This window comes from Protopterus annectens, chromosome 3.part1 (assembly GCF_019279795.1).
Source record: "Protopterus annectens isolate FY-2018-M chromosome 3.part1, PAN1.0, whole genome shotgun sequence".
NCBI lineage: Eukaryota > Metazoa > Chordata > Ceratodontiformes > Protopteridae > Protopterus > Protopterus annectens.
In genome coordinates this window covers 693,300,176-693,319,370 of record NC_056732.1, presented here as the reverse complement: position 1 = coordinate 693,319,370, position 19,195 = coordinate 693,300,176, and the positions used below count along the sequence as shown (strand labels likewise).

General features: G+C 40.8%; 1 protein-coding gene across 1 annotated transcript in view; it reads left to right on the top strand.

Annotated features, from left to right (window-relative positions):
* DNAAF11 (dynein axonemal assembly factor 11) overlaps positions 1-19,195 on the top strand; it is a 1,372,540-nt gene that overhangs the window by 1,296,618 nt on the left and 56,727 nt on the right. Inside the window, exon 11 of the mRNA XM_044067052.1 lies at positions 16,183-16,265. Coding sequence (XP_043922987.1) covers positions 16,183-16,265 — 83 coding nt within the window. The remainder of the gene's footprint in view (positions 1-16,182; positions 16,266-19,195) is intronic.

Here is a 19,195-nt window from a genome sequence, read left to right as displayed (position 1 = left end):
CGGACATAGCAGGGAATGGACTTTGACACTGAAGTGCCAGGTTAAGGGAGTAGACTTACTTTTATTAATTTATTTAATTTTTCTCTCAGCTGAAAAGGTGGAACACTAGACTGGTGACATGCACCAGGCACTAGAACTCTAGAAGAAAGCATTCTGAGTGTGTGGGAAAAAAGCCTGTTTTCCAAAGGAAGGAAATGTAACCTGTCAGGATTGGCTTTATCCTAGTTATTAAACCAGGGAAATTCTACAATTTGCTGCATGCCTTTTTATTTGTTACTTCAAAAAAAAGAGGTCCCTGCACATAGGTAATTGCACAGCTTAAAATAAGAAAGCTAAAAGAAATGATGAGCCAGCAAACTGTGTGCTGTGAAAATATATAAAATATATTTATTATGTTACATAAAAAGTACAAAAAAGAACAGACCAGTTTCGGCTAGAATATTTTCATAGCCTTCATCAGTGTTAAAGACAAAAACATTCATTTGTTCCTTTTATACAGTACTGTAAATTTATTACATTCCGTGATTGGTTACCTCATAATTATTTTGTAGAAGCATTAGCCAGATATCATGAACGTGTAATAGATAAGGAAATTGTTAATATTACTAAATTATGTGAGGAGACCAAAGTCTGTGAGGGCCAGTCCTTCTGTACTGCATGTCTGAACAAACTAAGCACAGACCTTTTGGGCCTTGAACAACAATTACAGGATAGAAAGGTCCGTAAATTTCAACGTGATCAGTCGGATTATGATAAGGGGAATCCTTTTAGCTGCAACAGACATGTGAGGTTTGAGGGGGGGGGGGGGTACTACTAGTAAGACTAGCCAAACTACCAAACATAAACGCCCCAGATCTATACTTAAAAATATTTTTATATATTTTCACAGCACACAGTTTGGCTCATCATTTCGTTTAGCTTTTTATATGTTAGTCAAGAGAAACTGACACCTGAAGAACTGTTTCTTAATTTTACCAGTGTAAACTGCCTACTTGCTACTGCTGTGTTTGTTTTATTTTATGGAATCTGGATAAGACTGAAATACTGAGAATATTGTTGTTGTTATTAGTAGTAGTAGTTTTAAAGTGAAGCAACTCATTTTCTTTTCATTTTAACAGTTTTCCATTTATTAGCAGTAAACCGAAAACTATGGTATCTGTGTATCGTGTATAAAAGCAACAAGAAATATCACAGCTTTTATATACTGAAGTAATTACCGATTTTTCTTCTTTTTTAATGATCATTTGGCTTTGTCAAACACTGGGATTTTGTCGTCTATAAGCACACTTTCCATATGAGAGCCCCATGTGGCTCAATGAAAGGAATAAGGTGCAGAACAGTGCTGGATATTTCAGTGCTTCTCTAACCCTATGCTAGTATCTTCACAGCCATGAGACCAGTGCTAGCTTTCATAAGAAAGAGTAGCACCGCTGACAAAAATCCTGATGGGCAGAAGAGAAACACAAGGTGAGTAAATCTAAATGTTATGATGGTATATGGTAAGACATCCACTGACAAGTTCAACACCAGCAAAGTTGCTGAACCCTGGCAATCACCATGTAAAAGATGTCAGAGCAATACCTGATGACACACTGCTCTGCGTTCATTTAATTATAGTAACTAAGGAAAGGCTGTGCATGTGTGTGCGAGAGATGGCACAGTGCAATCTAAGCACTCTGCCCTTTTGCATACATGAACATAGCCTTCCTTGTGTTTTCTTGTAACCCTACCAGTGTACAGTGCAAGCAGTCTGCTGGACTATTATGCAGCAGTATACCGACTGCTTGCACCTCACCATGCATCCCTATAGTATGCTTGGTGCTGTACAATGGCATTTTTCACTTGTTTGCACTTAGCAAGTTTTACCTGCCAAACCCTGAAGTTTGGGGACTTTGGCAGCACTTTGTCCCTGATTACTCTGTTCTGTTATTGTCATAGGGACCTCTACTTAGTAGTAGACTGTTATGGTAACAATCTCACACAATTTTACTTTTAAAGTTCTTTCTAAAAGCAATGCTAAACAAACAAAAATTCATTATTACTGCTCTTGCTTTGAAAAGGCAGACATGTTTTTTTTTTCTTTTTTATGCCCTCAGTATCCATCCACTTCAGCTGTCTTTGATCAAAATTTTGTCAACATAGCAGCAGGGCAAAGTTCTTCACACAAAGCTAGCTTTATGGTATAGTGGCATAAAGCCCTGACTTTGACACAGATGAACTGGGAGTAACTAGTGATGTGGTCAGTGGGTGAAGCGAAGCAATTGGGGAGGCTGAAAGTGACTGGATGATGCTGACTTATCCTTCTTGTAGTGGGAGGGAAGTGGTCTGGTCTAGTGCACTGCAAGCACCTATTGGAAACAGGTGCATGGCAGTGTTTTAGAAAGGGTGGGGCAAACAGCATACCTACAAGCTGTGATAAAATTATAACAATTACAGTAACTTGTTAGGCAGCTTGTAGACCATCCAACTGTCTTGTTTCTGTTCTTTTTAAAAGGTGTTTTGAAACTGAACTGCCTCTAAAAAAATAACCAACAGTTTACAAGCTGTCTAATATGGGATCAGAATCATGACTGTTTATTAGACAGCTTTGTAACCTCCTAACTATCAAAACATCTAGCTACCTTTAAAACATAAACAGAAGTGTGGCAGTTTGCAATCTACCTAATAATCATAAAATGATCGCCTAATAGCTCCTAAGCTGTTAAACGTCTTTCAAGGTTCACGGGGAGGAATGGATGCATTGCACAGGATGACAGCTATAAGATAACCTTAGCTGCAGGATGACCTTGGTACATCTCCACCTTGACATGCTGCATATGGACAAGAGACATATGTCTGGTGTTTACAAGCTTTGTTTGTTTATGAAAAAGCCTTTATTATTCATATTTGAGTGTGTGCATGAGCAGAGAGGAAATCATAGCAGGGCCTTACATCCATAAGCATGCTTTTGAGCCACCAGTGGAGGAGGTAGTGCTATAGTGAAAAAAATCCATTATAGCTCCTAGATGATGGCTTCCCCTCCCAGTAGTCAGCATGGGGAACAAATGGATGAAATTATAATGGAGAGAAGCGGGCTTTGATGGTCAGCAGTTGTAGAGCAGAAAAAGTGCCAAAAAAGTTCTTCGACCCATCACTCTTTAAATTTGGAAGATATTACAGTAATTCCTATTAGTGAGATATTGGCATCTGTGGAACTACAAATCTCAAATGAAGCTAAAAAGTCTGCTGCTGGAAAGTCATACACTCAGAAGTGAAGATTTTAGTATGAACAGCATCATGGAGATTAGCCCCATGTAATTGCCCTCTTCTAAGATTGTTGGACTATTTCAGTAATTTTATTGGCACTATTTGAGAGCTCTCTTCAATGAAATAGCTTGTCTTTGCAATGTCAGCCTATATTCTGTCATTCCTTTTGATAATAGCTGATTTTTCTGTTAAATTTATGAATTATTTTTATAACTGTATGCCTGCCAGTCATAAAGTCCATGGTGCAACTATGCTTGTTCTTTCCCTTAACATAGATGAGAGCTGACCATGATCGGGCTGTCATTCAGGCAGCCATGAGCATTTTTTTTGTGTTTTCTGCCCTCAACACATTTCTTGGTAATTAATGTGCATTTTCAGAAATAAAAAAGCTTGGTGTACCTTTCCTTGTGAGACTACACATTCCTACAGTCACTACACGAAGACTACTGTGCAGACGTGGCTTTGCGGAGCTAAGTGCATACCCCCCCCCATCCATATGCTGGATTTCACACACGTCTGTCTTTATTCAATAAACAGCTTTTCAGTGTTCTTGATTACTTCTTTCTTTCTTTCTCTCTCCCATAGGATATTCAGGTCAGCATCAGCTGCTCATTACCAGTCTTTTTCAGTCTATCTCACTTGCTTCTGCTGAACCTGGGCCCCTAGTCAATACTGGGTCATCTAGGTAATAGTCATAACTTTATTTCTTTGTACCATGGAGTTGGCTGTTTGAGTTTCTTAAAAAAGAGCCACATTTAAGACCATGAACAAGAGTTGAGTCACCATCTTATGTTGGAAAAGTTTGCTTTGCCTCCATCTTAGCCAGCAGATTCAGTGGATTTAGTAGCTTTTGTTGTAATATTTTTTTTGTGGCTGTCACTTCGGGTAGAAGAATGAATTACAAGTTTGCATAAACTTCCCTGTGCAGTGTTTCATAGTGAAAAGGTATCACTAAAAATTAATCCTTTTATGTCATAAATTCTACCTGTTGTTTCTTTGAACCCATCTTTTCAGCTACCAGCATTTTATACTAACAACCAGAATGCCAGGTAACATTTTATTTATCCTTTTTAATGTTCGTGTACACCAAAATACTATACCTGAAGGACTCTTTCTTTCAGATAATGGGAATCATTTTTTGACTCTCTTGGGAAAATAATCTTGCCAGTTGCAAAGCAAACATTTCTAATGTGGCTAATCCAGTGGGGTCTACTTCACATGACTGAAATTTCATTTGACCGAGACCGTAATACCGAATTTTCAAAATACTCATTTGACTGAATCTCATTATACTGAATTGTAAGCCATAGGCATGATGTGGGTTTCCCTTCTCCTGTGACTTGCTTGTGATAAAAAGAATTACTGTAACGTATAGTGCTGATTGTCAGAATACCAATAGTCATGTAGAAAGTAGTGTTGTAGTGTTTCTAAATGTGGGTGTGTCTGTTTACATTTTTATGAGAAGTATCTCAAGTAATATGGTGGATGTTTTGTGCGTTCCCAGCAGTAGTTGCAGTTTGGAGACTACTGTAAGGTCAGTAAACGGTATATGCCCTTTTCCCCACTGTAGTGCGATCCTGGAGTTGGTATATATAGTTAGGGAGGGGCATAGCCTCCCACCTAGTTTGGTTTTATATCGTCCATTTTCTGTTAAGAGGGTACGCAAGTAGTTTTTAAGTTCTGGAAAGAGTTAGTCATTGGTGTTGTAAATATGCATGTGTATGGTTTACAAGTTAGTATTTTGAAATTTAGCATTGTAAGGTTTCAATATAATGAGTTTCAGTCAAGTGAGTTTTTAGTATTCTGAAAATTAGGTATTTTGGTCTCAGTCAAATGAAAATCAGTCAAATGAAATTTCAGTCATGTGAAGTAGACCCAATCCAGTGAATTGCCTTTTGTAATGAAAAAAATCATCAAAATGCTACAAGGTCCTGTTCATGCTCATTCTACAAAAGCTACAATGGTATATGCAGCGTACTTTAGAAATATTTCCACTCAGACCATAGTAAAAAGAGAGAGAGAGCAAACACTACTGTCCATATCAACACTTCAAGCTAGAAGCTCAGTAGGGAGTAGAAGAGGTTTTAGCATAACTGCTAGAGGTTATCCTGTAACTGCCTATGTGCCAGAAGTTACCTAGTAATTCTTGGAATTCTACCATAATGTCACTATTTTCCTGCTACAGTAGCCCTCCCTGGATTAAGATAGTACCATTGTTGGGAGGTAGCAGACCTTCAAAGAGAACTTACTGTAGCTGTAAAGTTAGCATCCCTACTTTCTCCTTTTTAAAGATTGGATACCTGTTAGAGTTCAATTGGAAGAGGAGGCCCACAGAATCAGGGCTTCCAAGATTCTTTTCTAGATAGACCCTTTCAGCATCCCTGAAGGGCTGCACTACTGCTCACCTCTGGAGGCAGGTGGGGACGTTTGTTCTTACACCCAAATGCCTGCGTTACTATAACAAAAAATTCTTGGGTGCTAAACATAATATTCAGAGGTTACTTTATACCATTTTTCCAAACACCTTCTTCCAAAAAGAAAGAAGCTTCCAGACATTAGACCCAGTCAGAGAGAAACTACTGCTCAGGAAATTCAGAAGCTGTTGGACAAAAGAGCCATCCAAAAGGTCCCACCAGACCAGAGATGATTCAGAACTTTCGCAAGGTTCTTTTTAGTGTGAAAAAAGACAAGGGACCCAATACCAATTTTGAATCTAAGAAATCTGAACCAATATGTGAGAAAGTCAAAGTTCCAAATGGTCACAGTTCAGTCCATTCTACCCCTTTTACACAAGGACGATTAGATGTGCTCATTCGATCTTCAGGATGCATACTATCACATCAAAATAGACAGATGCTCCCAAAGACACTTGCAGTTTTGGCTGGAAGCCAATCACTATCAATTCAAAGCCCCCTCCCCTTTGGACTCACTACAGTTCTCAGAGTTTTTAACCAAGTATATGGCAGTGGTGGCAGCTCACTTGGAACTGCAAGGATTCCAGCTGTTCCATATATAGACAATTGGCTCCTCACTGCTCCAACCAAGCATCTCTTAGAACAGTCAAGGGACTGTTTGCTCCAAATTTGCCAATCTCTAAGCATTACAGTCAACATTTCCAAATCAAATATATTACTAGTACAGAGCCTGGAGTTCATCGGCACTCATCTGAACACAATAAGTCAGATTGCTTCTCTACACACACACACACCCTCACATGGTGTGGCCACAGTCAAGTCCCAGGTTCATCAAATCCTTTTTCATCCTGTTCTTCCCACCAGGCTGGCTTTACAATCTCTAGGTCCCATGGCAGCATCTATAGTATTAGTCCCTTTAGCACATTACTATATATGTGTTCTACAATGGACTCTAGCTGTCTAGTGGTCTGTTCTTCGACAGCCTCGTTCCTATTTAGTTAGGCTCCCTTAGGTATGCAGAAATCATCTTCAGTTTGGAACCAGTTGGATGACAGTCTCATAGGTCACCCCTTTGCTCTGTCTCCCCCAGTCACCACAGTTACCACAGATGCCTCCCAACTAGGGTGGGGCATTTTTTTTTTAAGGACAGTTCGCATATCAATGTATTGGAGATGAGAGGGGTCCTACTGGCATTGCAGGCATTTCAAGATGTTCTCCCTTTGTGATTCAAACAGACAACATGTCTGTGGTCTGGTATATCAACATACAAGGTGGAACTCAATCTTATCCCCTCTGTCGAGAAGCTCTGAGAGTGTGACAGTGGGCGATCTCCTCCAACTGCTTTCTAGCAGCAATGCACATCCTGGGGAAATCCAACTTACTAGAGGACAAGCTCAGCAGATCCATTCTAATGCCTCATGAGTGTTCTGTCAATCAGTGGCATAGAAAACTTTCCATCATCGAGACCAGCCTTACTGCGATCTATTTGCTTCTCCCCAAAACAACAAATGCAATGGGTATTTTGCCCCAAACCCCCTTTAGGGGAATCACCAAGACATGCTGTAATCCATGTTTGGTTTTCTGGTCTCCTTTACAGTTATCCACCAGTACCTCTAATTCCAAAACTCTTACAGAAAGCCAGTCGGTTGAAGAGCTTGGTTATCATCATTGCCCCCTTCTGGCCTCTCCAGGTCTGGTTTCCCTTTCTTTGATCTCATCTTTGTCATCCTCCTTGCATACTGGAACCCAGTACAGACCTTCTGTCATATCCCTCCGGGATAAATCATCCCAGTATTCCAGTCCTCAAACTAACTGCATAGTTTCTCCAGTACCATTAAGCTAGACAGCCCAGGCTCTCTTCTTCAGTTTGTGATACATTTTTGTCCTCACAGAAGGACTCCACTAAGAGTATTTATAAGAACAGGTGGAAAAAATTTCAGTTTTTACATCCTGAAAAATTATGTTGATACCTTTACTGTCCCTATTTCCATCTATATTGGAGTTTTAGCCTCTCTTTGTAAAGAAGGTGCTAGTTTTTCCACAATCAAGCTACAGTTGGCAGCCATATCAAACTTTCATTCAGGAGACAATTCTTCTTGCCTGACTATTTCCAAGTTATATAAGGTCTTTCTTAAAGGGACCTTCCTGCTCAGACCCTCAGTGAAAGATCCGTCACCTCCCTAGGACTTTAACAGTAGTACTACAAGGCTTAACTCAACAACCCTGACCTAAAATTCCTTTCTTGGAAAACAACCTTTTTAGTCACTATAGTTTCTGCTAAAAGGATTTCTGAACTCCAGGCAATTTCATCAAAAGCTCCATGCATTGTTTTTCTTAAAGATGAAGTTACCTTATGAACCATTCCTTCTTTATTACCAAATGTGGCTTCTGAATCAAATATAGATCCAACCATTCATTTACCAGTCCTCTTTCCAAAATTTTCAGACAAGGGGGAGAATACATGCTACATCTGTTAGATGTATGCAGACAGCTATGTTTCTACATAAATGGAACAAAAGAGTTCAAGAAAAATGGACCAGCTGTTTTGATGTTTTTCACCTAGTTTATTGGGTTCTCTCATTTCTAAAGTTAAATGCACTATATGGATAACTAATTGCATTTCCTGGATTTATTCTCAGCAAGGCTTCTCCTTACCAAAACCACCTAAGGCCCATTCAACTAGATATATGTCTACCTCATCTGCCTTCTCATCTAAAACATCCATTCATATTTATACTGCAGCCACCTGGTCTAATGCTCATATCATACCGTTATTACTCATTACAAATCGGACATAATTTCCAGAAACAGAACTACTTTCGGTTCAACAGTTTTTCAGAATATCCTTCTATAAGGGCCACCCAAGATTTATGTAGTTGGGGACTCTGTCCCATACATTGAGGAAAATGAAAGGGACAACATCAGATATTAAAGTTTTGTACTCACCATAGCTGAGCGTCTTTGTTGTCCTTTTTCATCCTTCCTCAACTCCCTTCTCTCCTTCCTCCTTCCTGTCATCTTCTGGAGTGACCTGTTGGACCTTTGGAACGTGTAGTTCTATGTTTGAGCCCTGGTTTAATTTTCTCTTTTCTTCAGTTATATACTGAAACCTTTATAACAACAAATTCGATCTGAGGTACTGAGAATGGACTAGGGCATTACGGGTAGAGGGAGGAGTTTAAATGTCTGATTTGAAATCTGTAGAATGTGGCTGAGTCGGATATGAGGTCGATCCATAAACCCATACATTGAGGAAGAGTGAAAATGGACAACACAGATGCCTAGTTATGGTGAGTACACAACTTTAGTATAGTGCAACGTGCCAAAAACAATAAGAAAAAAAGAGGCTACTAATGTATAAAATACAACTGTGTTACAGTATATACAATAGGTATGTCAGCTGAGCAATGTGTGGACACTGAGCTCTTTTTTTGGACTTTTCAGTCAGGTTAAGTCATCAATACTTCTTTATATGGCTCTAGGTAAAGGTCACTGTTGATGTGACACACTAATACCATGAACAAAAAGGGGGTTGATGTTGATCTCTTAACTGTGACAGATATTTCAGCTGACTCTGGTTTAGAGCCACTGGTAGCCAGAACTTATTCTATCAAGTAGCACGCATAACACAGAAAGCATGCTTGAGAGGGGTGCCAGTCATTTGCAGGACAAAAGTGTACACATACACACACACACACACACACACACACACACAAACATATATGTATGTATACATACATATGTGTATGTGGGTGTGTGCATGTATATATGTGTGTGTATCTATAAATATATATATATATATATATATATATATATGGGTCTACTTCAGTAGACCGAAATATCACTTTCCCAAAATTCAGATAACCAAGATGAAAAGGGCATCAGCACGAGAACACTGACTCACCACTCCAGGTAAATAAACATCTGGCCATCATGTCGAACTTTGCCCCTTACCTTACGGTAGTGTGATCACAGAGTTGGTATAGTTAGTTAGAAGGGGGAGAGAAGCCCTCCACATTGGTGGGTTCAGTTTTGTTTGTTTTTAAGGATGCCCAAGCGTTTACATACCTGGAGTGGTAAGTCGGTGTTCTCGTGCTGTGTCATCCTTTTTATCTCAGTTATATGGGTTTCTGGTAAGTGGTATTTAGGTCTACTGAAGTAGACCCATATATATATATATATATATATATATATATATATATATATATATATATATATATATATATATATATATATATACACACACACACACACACACACACACACACAGATCCCCTTTAGAAGCTTGAAGTTTCAAAACTTTTAACTTCAAATGGCTGAGACCATAAGATCAAAGTTTTGAAACTTCAAAAAACATAATAAAATGAAAAAGAAAAAAATTTTTTTTTATTTTTGCAGTGGCAAGCACCGTCACACCCCCTGCTAAATAAATATGCCAACTCTGAGATCGCACTGCAGTGAGGAAAACGGTAAATTTCCCAATGTTCTTCGTGTTTCACTGTTGCAGTCATTACATTTGGGTAATCTGCTTGCAGGTTGCCCTCAGTCAGCCTGAGTAACAAAGTCTTGGGTCCTGCGTCAGTTGCTGTCCCTTCTTCCATGATGTCAGGTCATCAGGGGTATAAAACATGCAGCCAACGCCATTACATCAGTCTTTCTTGTCATGCGGTGCCCGAAGCAGAAGCAGTTCGCAAGTGCCGGTCGGTCGACTCCTGAAATTTTCGTTTTCGAGTTTCAGAACCGAAGTCTTCAACTTAAAGCTAAGTACCCCATTGGGGAAACTTTTTCTTGCTCCTTACCGATGTCAGTAAAAGTTAATAATTGCATTACTTGTGGAAAGCAAATACTTCATAAAGATTTTAATTCGTACTGTATTCCTTGCCTAGGCCCTGACCGTGATATCCCTTGCTGTCGGTTTTGTGCTTTATTTAATCAGCTCACTATCCGTCATGGGTATATTTTTGCCTCTACATATTTTGATTCTCGGTTTAATTATCCAGAAATGTCATCAGTTAGCCATCCGACGGCTACCGGGATTCCAAAAAAAGCAAACATAAAGACAGAGACAGGCCGCCGAGGTCCAAAACTGCCGACGACGCTTCTCCTAAGCCAGTCGCCAGTTCGCCTGTACTCACTGAGGCACTTTCGCAGCCCCTGATACCCGTTACTTCTGATTCGCAGGCCTCTACTGTGACCCATTCAGAGTCCGGTATGCCATGAGATACTTCAACTATGGAACCCATGGATGTCTCTACCTTGGATTGGTCCGGAGCCGCTGTGCAGGCACCGGCTTCTGAGGGTGTATTCAGGCCTACAGACTTGCATATTAAATCGACACCTTCTTCATTACTAAGGCCTAAATCTCGATCTATGTCTAAATAAATGACACCCAGGCTACATGCTCAGGCCCCTATGCCTAAAAAACAAATGATAAAAATGGCTGAAGATCTAATAACTCTAATCAGGGATAGTCAACCCCCCCCCCCCTCTAAGAGGCTTAGGGCTGAGCTTGATTATGAATCTTCTGATCAGGATTCTGTTTCTTCTGACTCTTCTGATGACCTGGATTTGTCCTTCCCTACTTATGAGGATTCTGATGCAGAGGATTCTATTCCCTCTGCTTCCCCTTCTGATGATTTTTCTTTTGGGGAAACCTTACATACTTTAAGGGAGCATTTTCACTGGGAAAGCCAGGAATTTTCTGATTCAAAAAAGAGGCTTGGGGATTTCCTTCTTCTACCTCAGCATAGGCCTTTGGCTATACCTCCTGTACTAGACATTGTTGATGATGTTTTCTCAGAATCCAGTTTGGCCCCTGATTCCCTGCCTCCTGCTCCTAGTAAACCTGACAGATACTACAGGGTTCCTGAGTCCCACAAGTTCCTTTTCAAAAATCCTGATGCAGATCCAGAGACTATTTCTCAGGGGCCCAAGGATATTAAGGCTTCCTGACTGTGTGGAAAATAAAGATTTACAGGACTTAATGCATTCTGCCGAACAAGTTGGAAAACATACTTTGCAATGTGGTTTTGATTCTTTAGAGGCCTCTTGCAGGGCTGCTGTTACTGGGTCTGTACTTAGGAGGCATGCTTGGCTTAAGGAGCAATCTTTGCTTGATCGTGTTAAAGCTAAATTGTTGGATGCTCCTTTAAATCAGGACCGCCTGTTTGGCAACAAGGCTGAAGAAGTTCTTAAAAAGATGGAAGATGAAGCTAAGTCTATGCAAACTGTTAAAGATTTTTTACAAGTGCAACCTTCTAGATTTAGTAGGCACTGGCCTACTAAGAATTGGTCCTTTCCAGTCCCTTCCAGGTCTTCTCAAGCCAAACCCAGACACAGCAAAACCCCCAGGTTTCAGTCCCAGGGGACTCTCAGAACTAAGCAGTTGGGGGGGGGGGGGGGGGCTCCACTTCCAAATCTGGAAATAACAAGACACCCCCCTATGGTAAACAGTCTCAATGACTTCCTTTTAAAAATCCCAAGCACTTATCTTTTGACCACCCCTTTGGGGGGAAAGATTGCTCTTCATGCAAAGAACTGGAAACTCATAACCCAGGACAAATGGGTTTTAAATATAGTGTCCCAGGGATACAGATTTAATTTCCACACGTTGCCAGCACCAAATGGGTGGCCAGACCTGCCCCCAAATCAGTGAGCAGAGGCTCAAAAACAAGTACTTTGCCTCTTAAGCATGGGGGCTATTCAACTGGTACCAGAAGAGGAAAAAGGACAAGGTTTCTACTCCAGACTTTTTCTGGTACCCAGAAAAGACAAATCATGGCGTCCAATCCTGGACCTGTCTACTCTAAACACCTTTCTGGAGATTCCAAAATTCAAGATGCTGACTCTTCACCAATTACTTCCTATGCTAGGCAAAGACACTTGATTGGCAACACTAGATTTAAAAGAAGCATACCTGCACATCCCTATCAGGGAATCTTGCAGAAGATACCTACGCTTCAAAGCAGGCTACATGCATTATCAGTTCTCTGCACTGCCCTTTGGCTTGTCTACTGCACCCAGGATATTCACAAAGTGCCTGGCTCCAGTTATTGCATTTTGCAGGCAAAGAAGTATTCAAATATACTCATACCTGGACGATTGTCTAATTCAGACAGAAAGCCAGGGCATACTTTTGAATCATCTGGCGTTTGTAAAAAGGGTTCTAACTTGTCTGGGGTATACCATAAACAAAAAGAAATCACAACTGGTACCCTGTCGACAAATTACATTCCTGGGAGCAAGCTTTAATACAACTTCCCAGATGGCTTACCTCACGCCAGAAAAGCAAATTCATTTGGTAACCTATTTCAAACAAGTGGCCGCAAAAACCCTGCTAACTGCAAGACAAATACTGCAAGCCCTGGGGTTCATGGCCTCCTGCATTCTTCTAATTCCATATGCAAGACTGCATATGAGGAAACTACAGTGGTATCTAAAAAGCCTATGGAGTCAACATTCTCACAGCCTGGAAACAATGATTCCTATTATACCTTGCCTACGCCTAGAGTTCCTCTGGTGGGCAGAGGCCTGCCACCAAAACAAGGGACTACCATTCACACTACCCCCTGGCTCCCAGACCCTAACAACAGATGCATCAGACTGTGCATGGGGGCTCACCTGGCAGGGAAGTGCATTCAGGGCAAATGGAACCCAAGTCAAATGCACCTACATATCAATCAAAAAGCAATGTTAGCTGTACAGAATGCTCTGACAGCCTTCAAGGACTACATTCTACCAGGACAACTAATGGTAAAGATGGACAGCACCATGGTTATGTGGTACATAAACAAGCAGGGGGGGTACACATTCCTACCCCCTCTGCAGACTAGCCATGGCATTGTGGAACACAGCCTTGAGATACCAAGTGCACCTACAAGCTCAATTCCTGCCAGGAAAATTAAATACACTGGCAGACTGACTAAGCAGAAACATCATGGACCCACATGAGTGGAAACTGGAACCAAGGATTTTCAACATGTTGACGAGTGAATGGGGGAGCCCAGACATGGATCTATTTGCCTCCCCCCAGAACTACCAGTTGGACAAGTTTTGCACAAGGACTCCCCACAAACAAGCCTGTAAAGTGGATGCTCTGTCCTTCAGCTGGAAAAACCTATCCATCTACGCCTTCCCCCCACTGCCTCTGCTCTCCAAAGTTCTACTAAAAGTCAAACAGGACAAACCAAGGGTGATCTTGATTGCTCCAGACTGGCCCACGCCAACACTGGCACCCCCTCCTGAGCAGTGTGTCGCAGTTATCTTCATGGCACCTGCCTCCAAATTCTGCACCCTCATCTTCCAACATTGAATCTTGCAGCCTGGCTAATCACTTAAATTCACCCTTATCATCTGTCAGCAAACCTGTGATGGATGTCATCTTAGAGGCAAGAAGGTCTAGTACTAGAAAATCTTATGCTGAAAAATGGAAAAGATTCTGTGCCTGGAACCAATCTCAAGGGATGAGCACAACAGCGCCCAATTTACCTCAGATTTTGCAATACTTAACTGAGATGCTTCACAAGGGCCTGTCTTTTTCCTCCATTAAAATCCACGCCTCAGCCATTTCAGCTCATTATAACACAGAACCTTCCCTCTTCTCTCATCCTCTGCTCAAGCAGTGCCTCAGAGGTGCCAAAAACTTGAGACCACCCAGGATAGCTCCAACCCCTGCCTGGGACCTTAACTTTGTATTGGAGAAACTCACTCTACCTCCTCTCGAGCCAGCTGCTATTGCAAACTTAAAATTTCTTTCTTGGAAAACAGCTTTCATTTTAGCAATCACTTCAGCTAGAAGGATATCTGAATTACAGGCCCTTATGGCAGTGGAGCCTTTCATCATCTTTCATGCGGATAGGGTGTCACTCAGGACTAATCCATCCTTCATGCCCAAGGTGGTATCCAGTGTGGCTTTTAATCAGTCCATTCATTTGCCAACGTTCTTTCCCAACCCACAGAACAAAAGGGAACGGATTCTGTATTCCTTGGATGTGCACAGACAACTTAGATTCGACTTGGACAGGACTAAACCTCGAAGAAAATCTGAACAACTGCTGGTAGCATTTGCTGCAGGGGCAGAGGGGAAGGCTATTTCAAAACAAACCATTTCTAAATGGATAAGCCATTGCATTCATTTCTGCTATAAGCACCATGGAAAACCTATCTCCCAGGGGATCAGATCTCACTCCACCAGGGCTGCATCTACTTCTGCAGCCTTTCTCAGGGGTGTTCCTACCAGGGACATCCTAGAAGCTGCTACCTGGAGTTCTGTACATACTTTCACCAAGCATCATCATTTGCCAGTTTTCTCTAAATCCCGAGCTGGCTTTGCCACTGCTGTCTTGCAGGACCTTATAGCTGGCCCTAATGCTATATAAACCCCTCCTCCCAACCATAGCTTTGGGAATCTACACAAATGTAATGACTGCAACAGTGAAACACAAAGAACATAGTACAGTTGTGTACACTTACCGTAAATGTAGATGTTCGAGTGTATTCACTGTTGCAGTCCTGGTTACCCTCCTTCCAGCCCCCTAACTTCTTCTGGCTATACCTCTACTTTCCTTTACTATGCTTAAAAGTCTTTTTGGTGAATTTGCTTTTTGTTGGAGGTTTACCTTTGTGTTTTTATGTTTATTTGCTCCCCATTAGGGGGGGCACCTGACATCTGTGGCAAGAAAAACTGATGTAATGGCGTCGGCTGCATGTTTTGTACCCCTGACAACCTGACGTCATGGAAGAAGGGACAGCAACTGATGCAGGATCCAAGACTTTGTTAATCAGGTCGACTGAGGACAACCTGCAAGCAGATTACCCAAATGTAATGACTGCAACAGTGAATACACTCGAACATCTACATTTATGGTAAGTGTACACAACTGTACTTTCCACACTGTACGACAATCTCCATTCAAAATATTTGAAGTTTCAAAACTTTGATCCCTATATCTCTCTCTCTCTTTATATATATATATATATATATATATATATATATACACCCATACACACACACACACACACACACACACACACACACACACACACACACACACACACACATATATATATATATATATATATATATATATATATATATATACATACATATATACATACATAGACACACTTTGAGCACCGCCAATTTATCTGTCTACATATCTTTGGGATGTTGGAGGAAGCTGGAATCCCTGGCAGAAGCCCATACTTACACAGACAGGGCATGCAAACCCATGTAAGTAGGTGCCATAGCTGTGAAATAAACCTTTGGGAGCTAAGTACTTTAATGCAGCTTTGCTAACCTGTGCACCACTCTTTCACTCCTGTATTCATATTTTTGGCAAGTCATCCGTTACATATGACAAATTTTCATATTCAAAGCTAGTAAGCGTTCAGTATGTAAACTGTATTTGCTGCATAATCTTTAACAATATTTCTTCAAAATTATATGATGAACACACTTTGTATTTTCTAAACTGAATACCTCAAAGTTATTAAGTAAAATGTCAATTTTGATTTTGCATAGGCTGGAGAAGTTCTCCATTGCAAACAAGAAATGAAACCAGCAAGGGAATTATCTAGCACGAAGCCTCAAACTGCCATTAGAAGGTAACTGTTATGTGCTTTTCCTCAGAACTAAGATTTTGTAGTTAATGGATAGTCTGATTTAGAATCTAGACATGTAATCAACAAATATTTAGGAATTTTGAGCAGTGTCGCCTCACAGTTAGACGCTGTCCGGTTCGATTCTCAGCTACAGCGTCTTCTGCGTGGAGACATGCGTAAATGGGCGTACCTTCATTGAAGGTTGTGCATCAGGGCTGGTAACTCGGCACGTAAAAATCAACTACCAATCATTAGCGGACCGGAGTTCCGCTGTGGCGACCCCTAACCGGGAAAAGCCGAAAGACACAACAACACTAACTTTAAGTGATGCTACAAGCGAATTATGAAAACTCTGCCACTATGAAATGATAATCCAGTTTCAGATTACTAAAAATGAATATATTTTATAATATTAATTTGTCATTGTCCCCTCCAGCTCCCACCATCAAAACTCAGAACACTATAAGTAAAAAAAAATTCACTGACATTCCTGAAGGTCATACATGTTGACGGTGCTTACAGCATCAACCTTAAATATCTTAAGATTTCACTGCAGTAACTGTTTTAGTAAAAGGGACTGGTGGTGACATTATAACAAGGTAGGGCTGTATGAAGCAGCTGAGTAGGTAGTGCTAACTCAGATGGAGGGAGATGCATCATGGCAAGGTTAGCCTTTAGCATGGTTATGTAGTTTAAAGAAATAACTGATAGTCACACACCACTGCACATGATAAGCAAACACCACTGCACATGATAAGCGGCTGTCTTGCTTCCAGCCATAATAGACAGTAGTGCCATATCACTTAACCCCCAAAGTGCAATAGCTGCAGTGTAGAGGTAACATGTAGCTGGAGGCGAATTAAATATTTGACTAACCAAATGCAAGAAAAACAATCTACTGCAATATACTTGGGCTTGTTTGCAAGAGCGTACAATGGCAGAAACCCCTAAAGTCACCACAGCATGATTTGTAGTAACAAATTTCAGCTGGTTTCCAAAAATAGCACTTAAAAGTTGCACACAGTGACGGAACTCCCTACCCTTAATACTCACAATTATAACAGACATGTTTGGCTTTTCAAATGCAAAACAATACTGACCATTACAAACTATAGTTCAGTTTGGTTGCAACAATAGAACTTAAAGCTTTCAGCTGTCACCTCTAATAACTCAAACTACATGAAGAGAGAGGACGTGTATGACCAAATGCAAAAGTAATGTCCATTGTAATGTATTTTATCACATTTCCTACAATGGTGCAGAAATGTAGCATATTCTTCCCCATACCAGAAATGCTTCAGGATCAGCAGGTATGTCTAGCTGACTATATGCCAGAAATTCCTTTGCACAGTTATATATTTTAACAACAGGAACAGACAATACATTATTGCAATGTATAAAGCAGTTGTTCAGCAGGAATATCTGCACAATTTGGTCACTGCTTGCTCTCCTAAGAAAATCTGACAATTTCTTTACACTTTTACCTGTAGACAGTACTAAACTTATCTGTGCTCAGACATGTTTTGTTGTGAGACATCTCAACTATTCTGTACTCTGCTGGCACTTGTAAAGTATGGAAAGAGCCTGCAGTCTGTCAGCTCTGCTGATGTCCTGTGTGTATGTAATTAACTTCATAAATCCTTCTCATAAAGAAAATTGTTGGTTGCCATACAATGTTTGCACTGCCTTCCTGTGAATCACTTAGATATTGCGTATTCATATTTTTTTCTGGAGGGTGGGGGTGATGGCATTGACCAATAATTTGGTCATTCATTTATTCTAAACTCTGTCTTCTTTAGGATATGAGCTATGTACATCCAGAGTCCTTTTATTAGGCTATTGTTTTCTCTATTCTCCACCCTGCTGAGGTTCAGCATTGAATTTGTTTGATTCTAATCATGGTTTAATACAATTCTTTTTTGAAAATTAGTTTTGCTGAATTTTCGATCAATGTAGATGCATTATGATTTCCTTATGCTTTATCTGTTTCTTTATTGACTGATTGATGTTATTAATTCGTTAACTTACCAAGTCTACTAGATAAAAGTACCTCTTTTCAGAGACAGAATGAGAGCACTGTCCAGTTAAGTGATGTGCACAGAGTAACGCAATCTTCAAATGAAGACTAAGGTAATCAAAACCAGGACTACAGGATACACATAATCAGTCGATAGGCTCAACTATCTGTATTAATCTTTGATGTTCTTCATCCCACATTGCTGCAGTCCTAACCATTGGGTAGTCCGCTGTCCAGTCGGCCCGAATACCAAAGTATATGGCTGACGTCGGTCAAGGCGCATTAGACTGATGTCAGGGGGCAGGGGGTACTACGCGCATGACCGGCCGCCATCCCTTATCCTTTTTCTTGGTTGGTCCCATGTGCAGCAGAGTTTTTTTGTTGGTGCAGGTGGGCGTTCTGAAATTTTCTGGTGGGCCAGGAGCGAGTCAGCCGAATCAAGTACCCGGAATACTTTTTTTTTTTGTTTTTTATTTTTATTTCTTGAAGGAAAATTTAAAAAGTGAATAACTTTGTTTCTTGTGGGATTTCTGCCTCATGGGATATACCTGTTTATTACCTTTTGCCTTGTTTTAGGGCCTGAGCCGCGGCGTTGTTGGATGCCGCTCTTGTGCTTTCTTTAAGATTTAACAAGCGCAGAAGGTAAGAGAAGGCCAGGTTAGTGTTTGGGGAAGTGTTGTTATAAAAAAGCCCGGATGCCCGGACGGCCGCTCCTTCAAAAAAAAGCAGGACAGGACAAGCAAGCCTAGAAAGAGTTGAAGTTAGGCAGTCGGACACATCCCAGAAAAGTTTTCTCAGTGGTGGAGGGTTTGAGGGGAGTTTCTTTGAAGTCTCAGGCAGACTTTACTGTTACACTTACTGTTACAGGATGTGCCCAGGCAGGGGGGGCTGGCTCAGCTGCTCAGGTCTTCCTCTC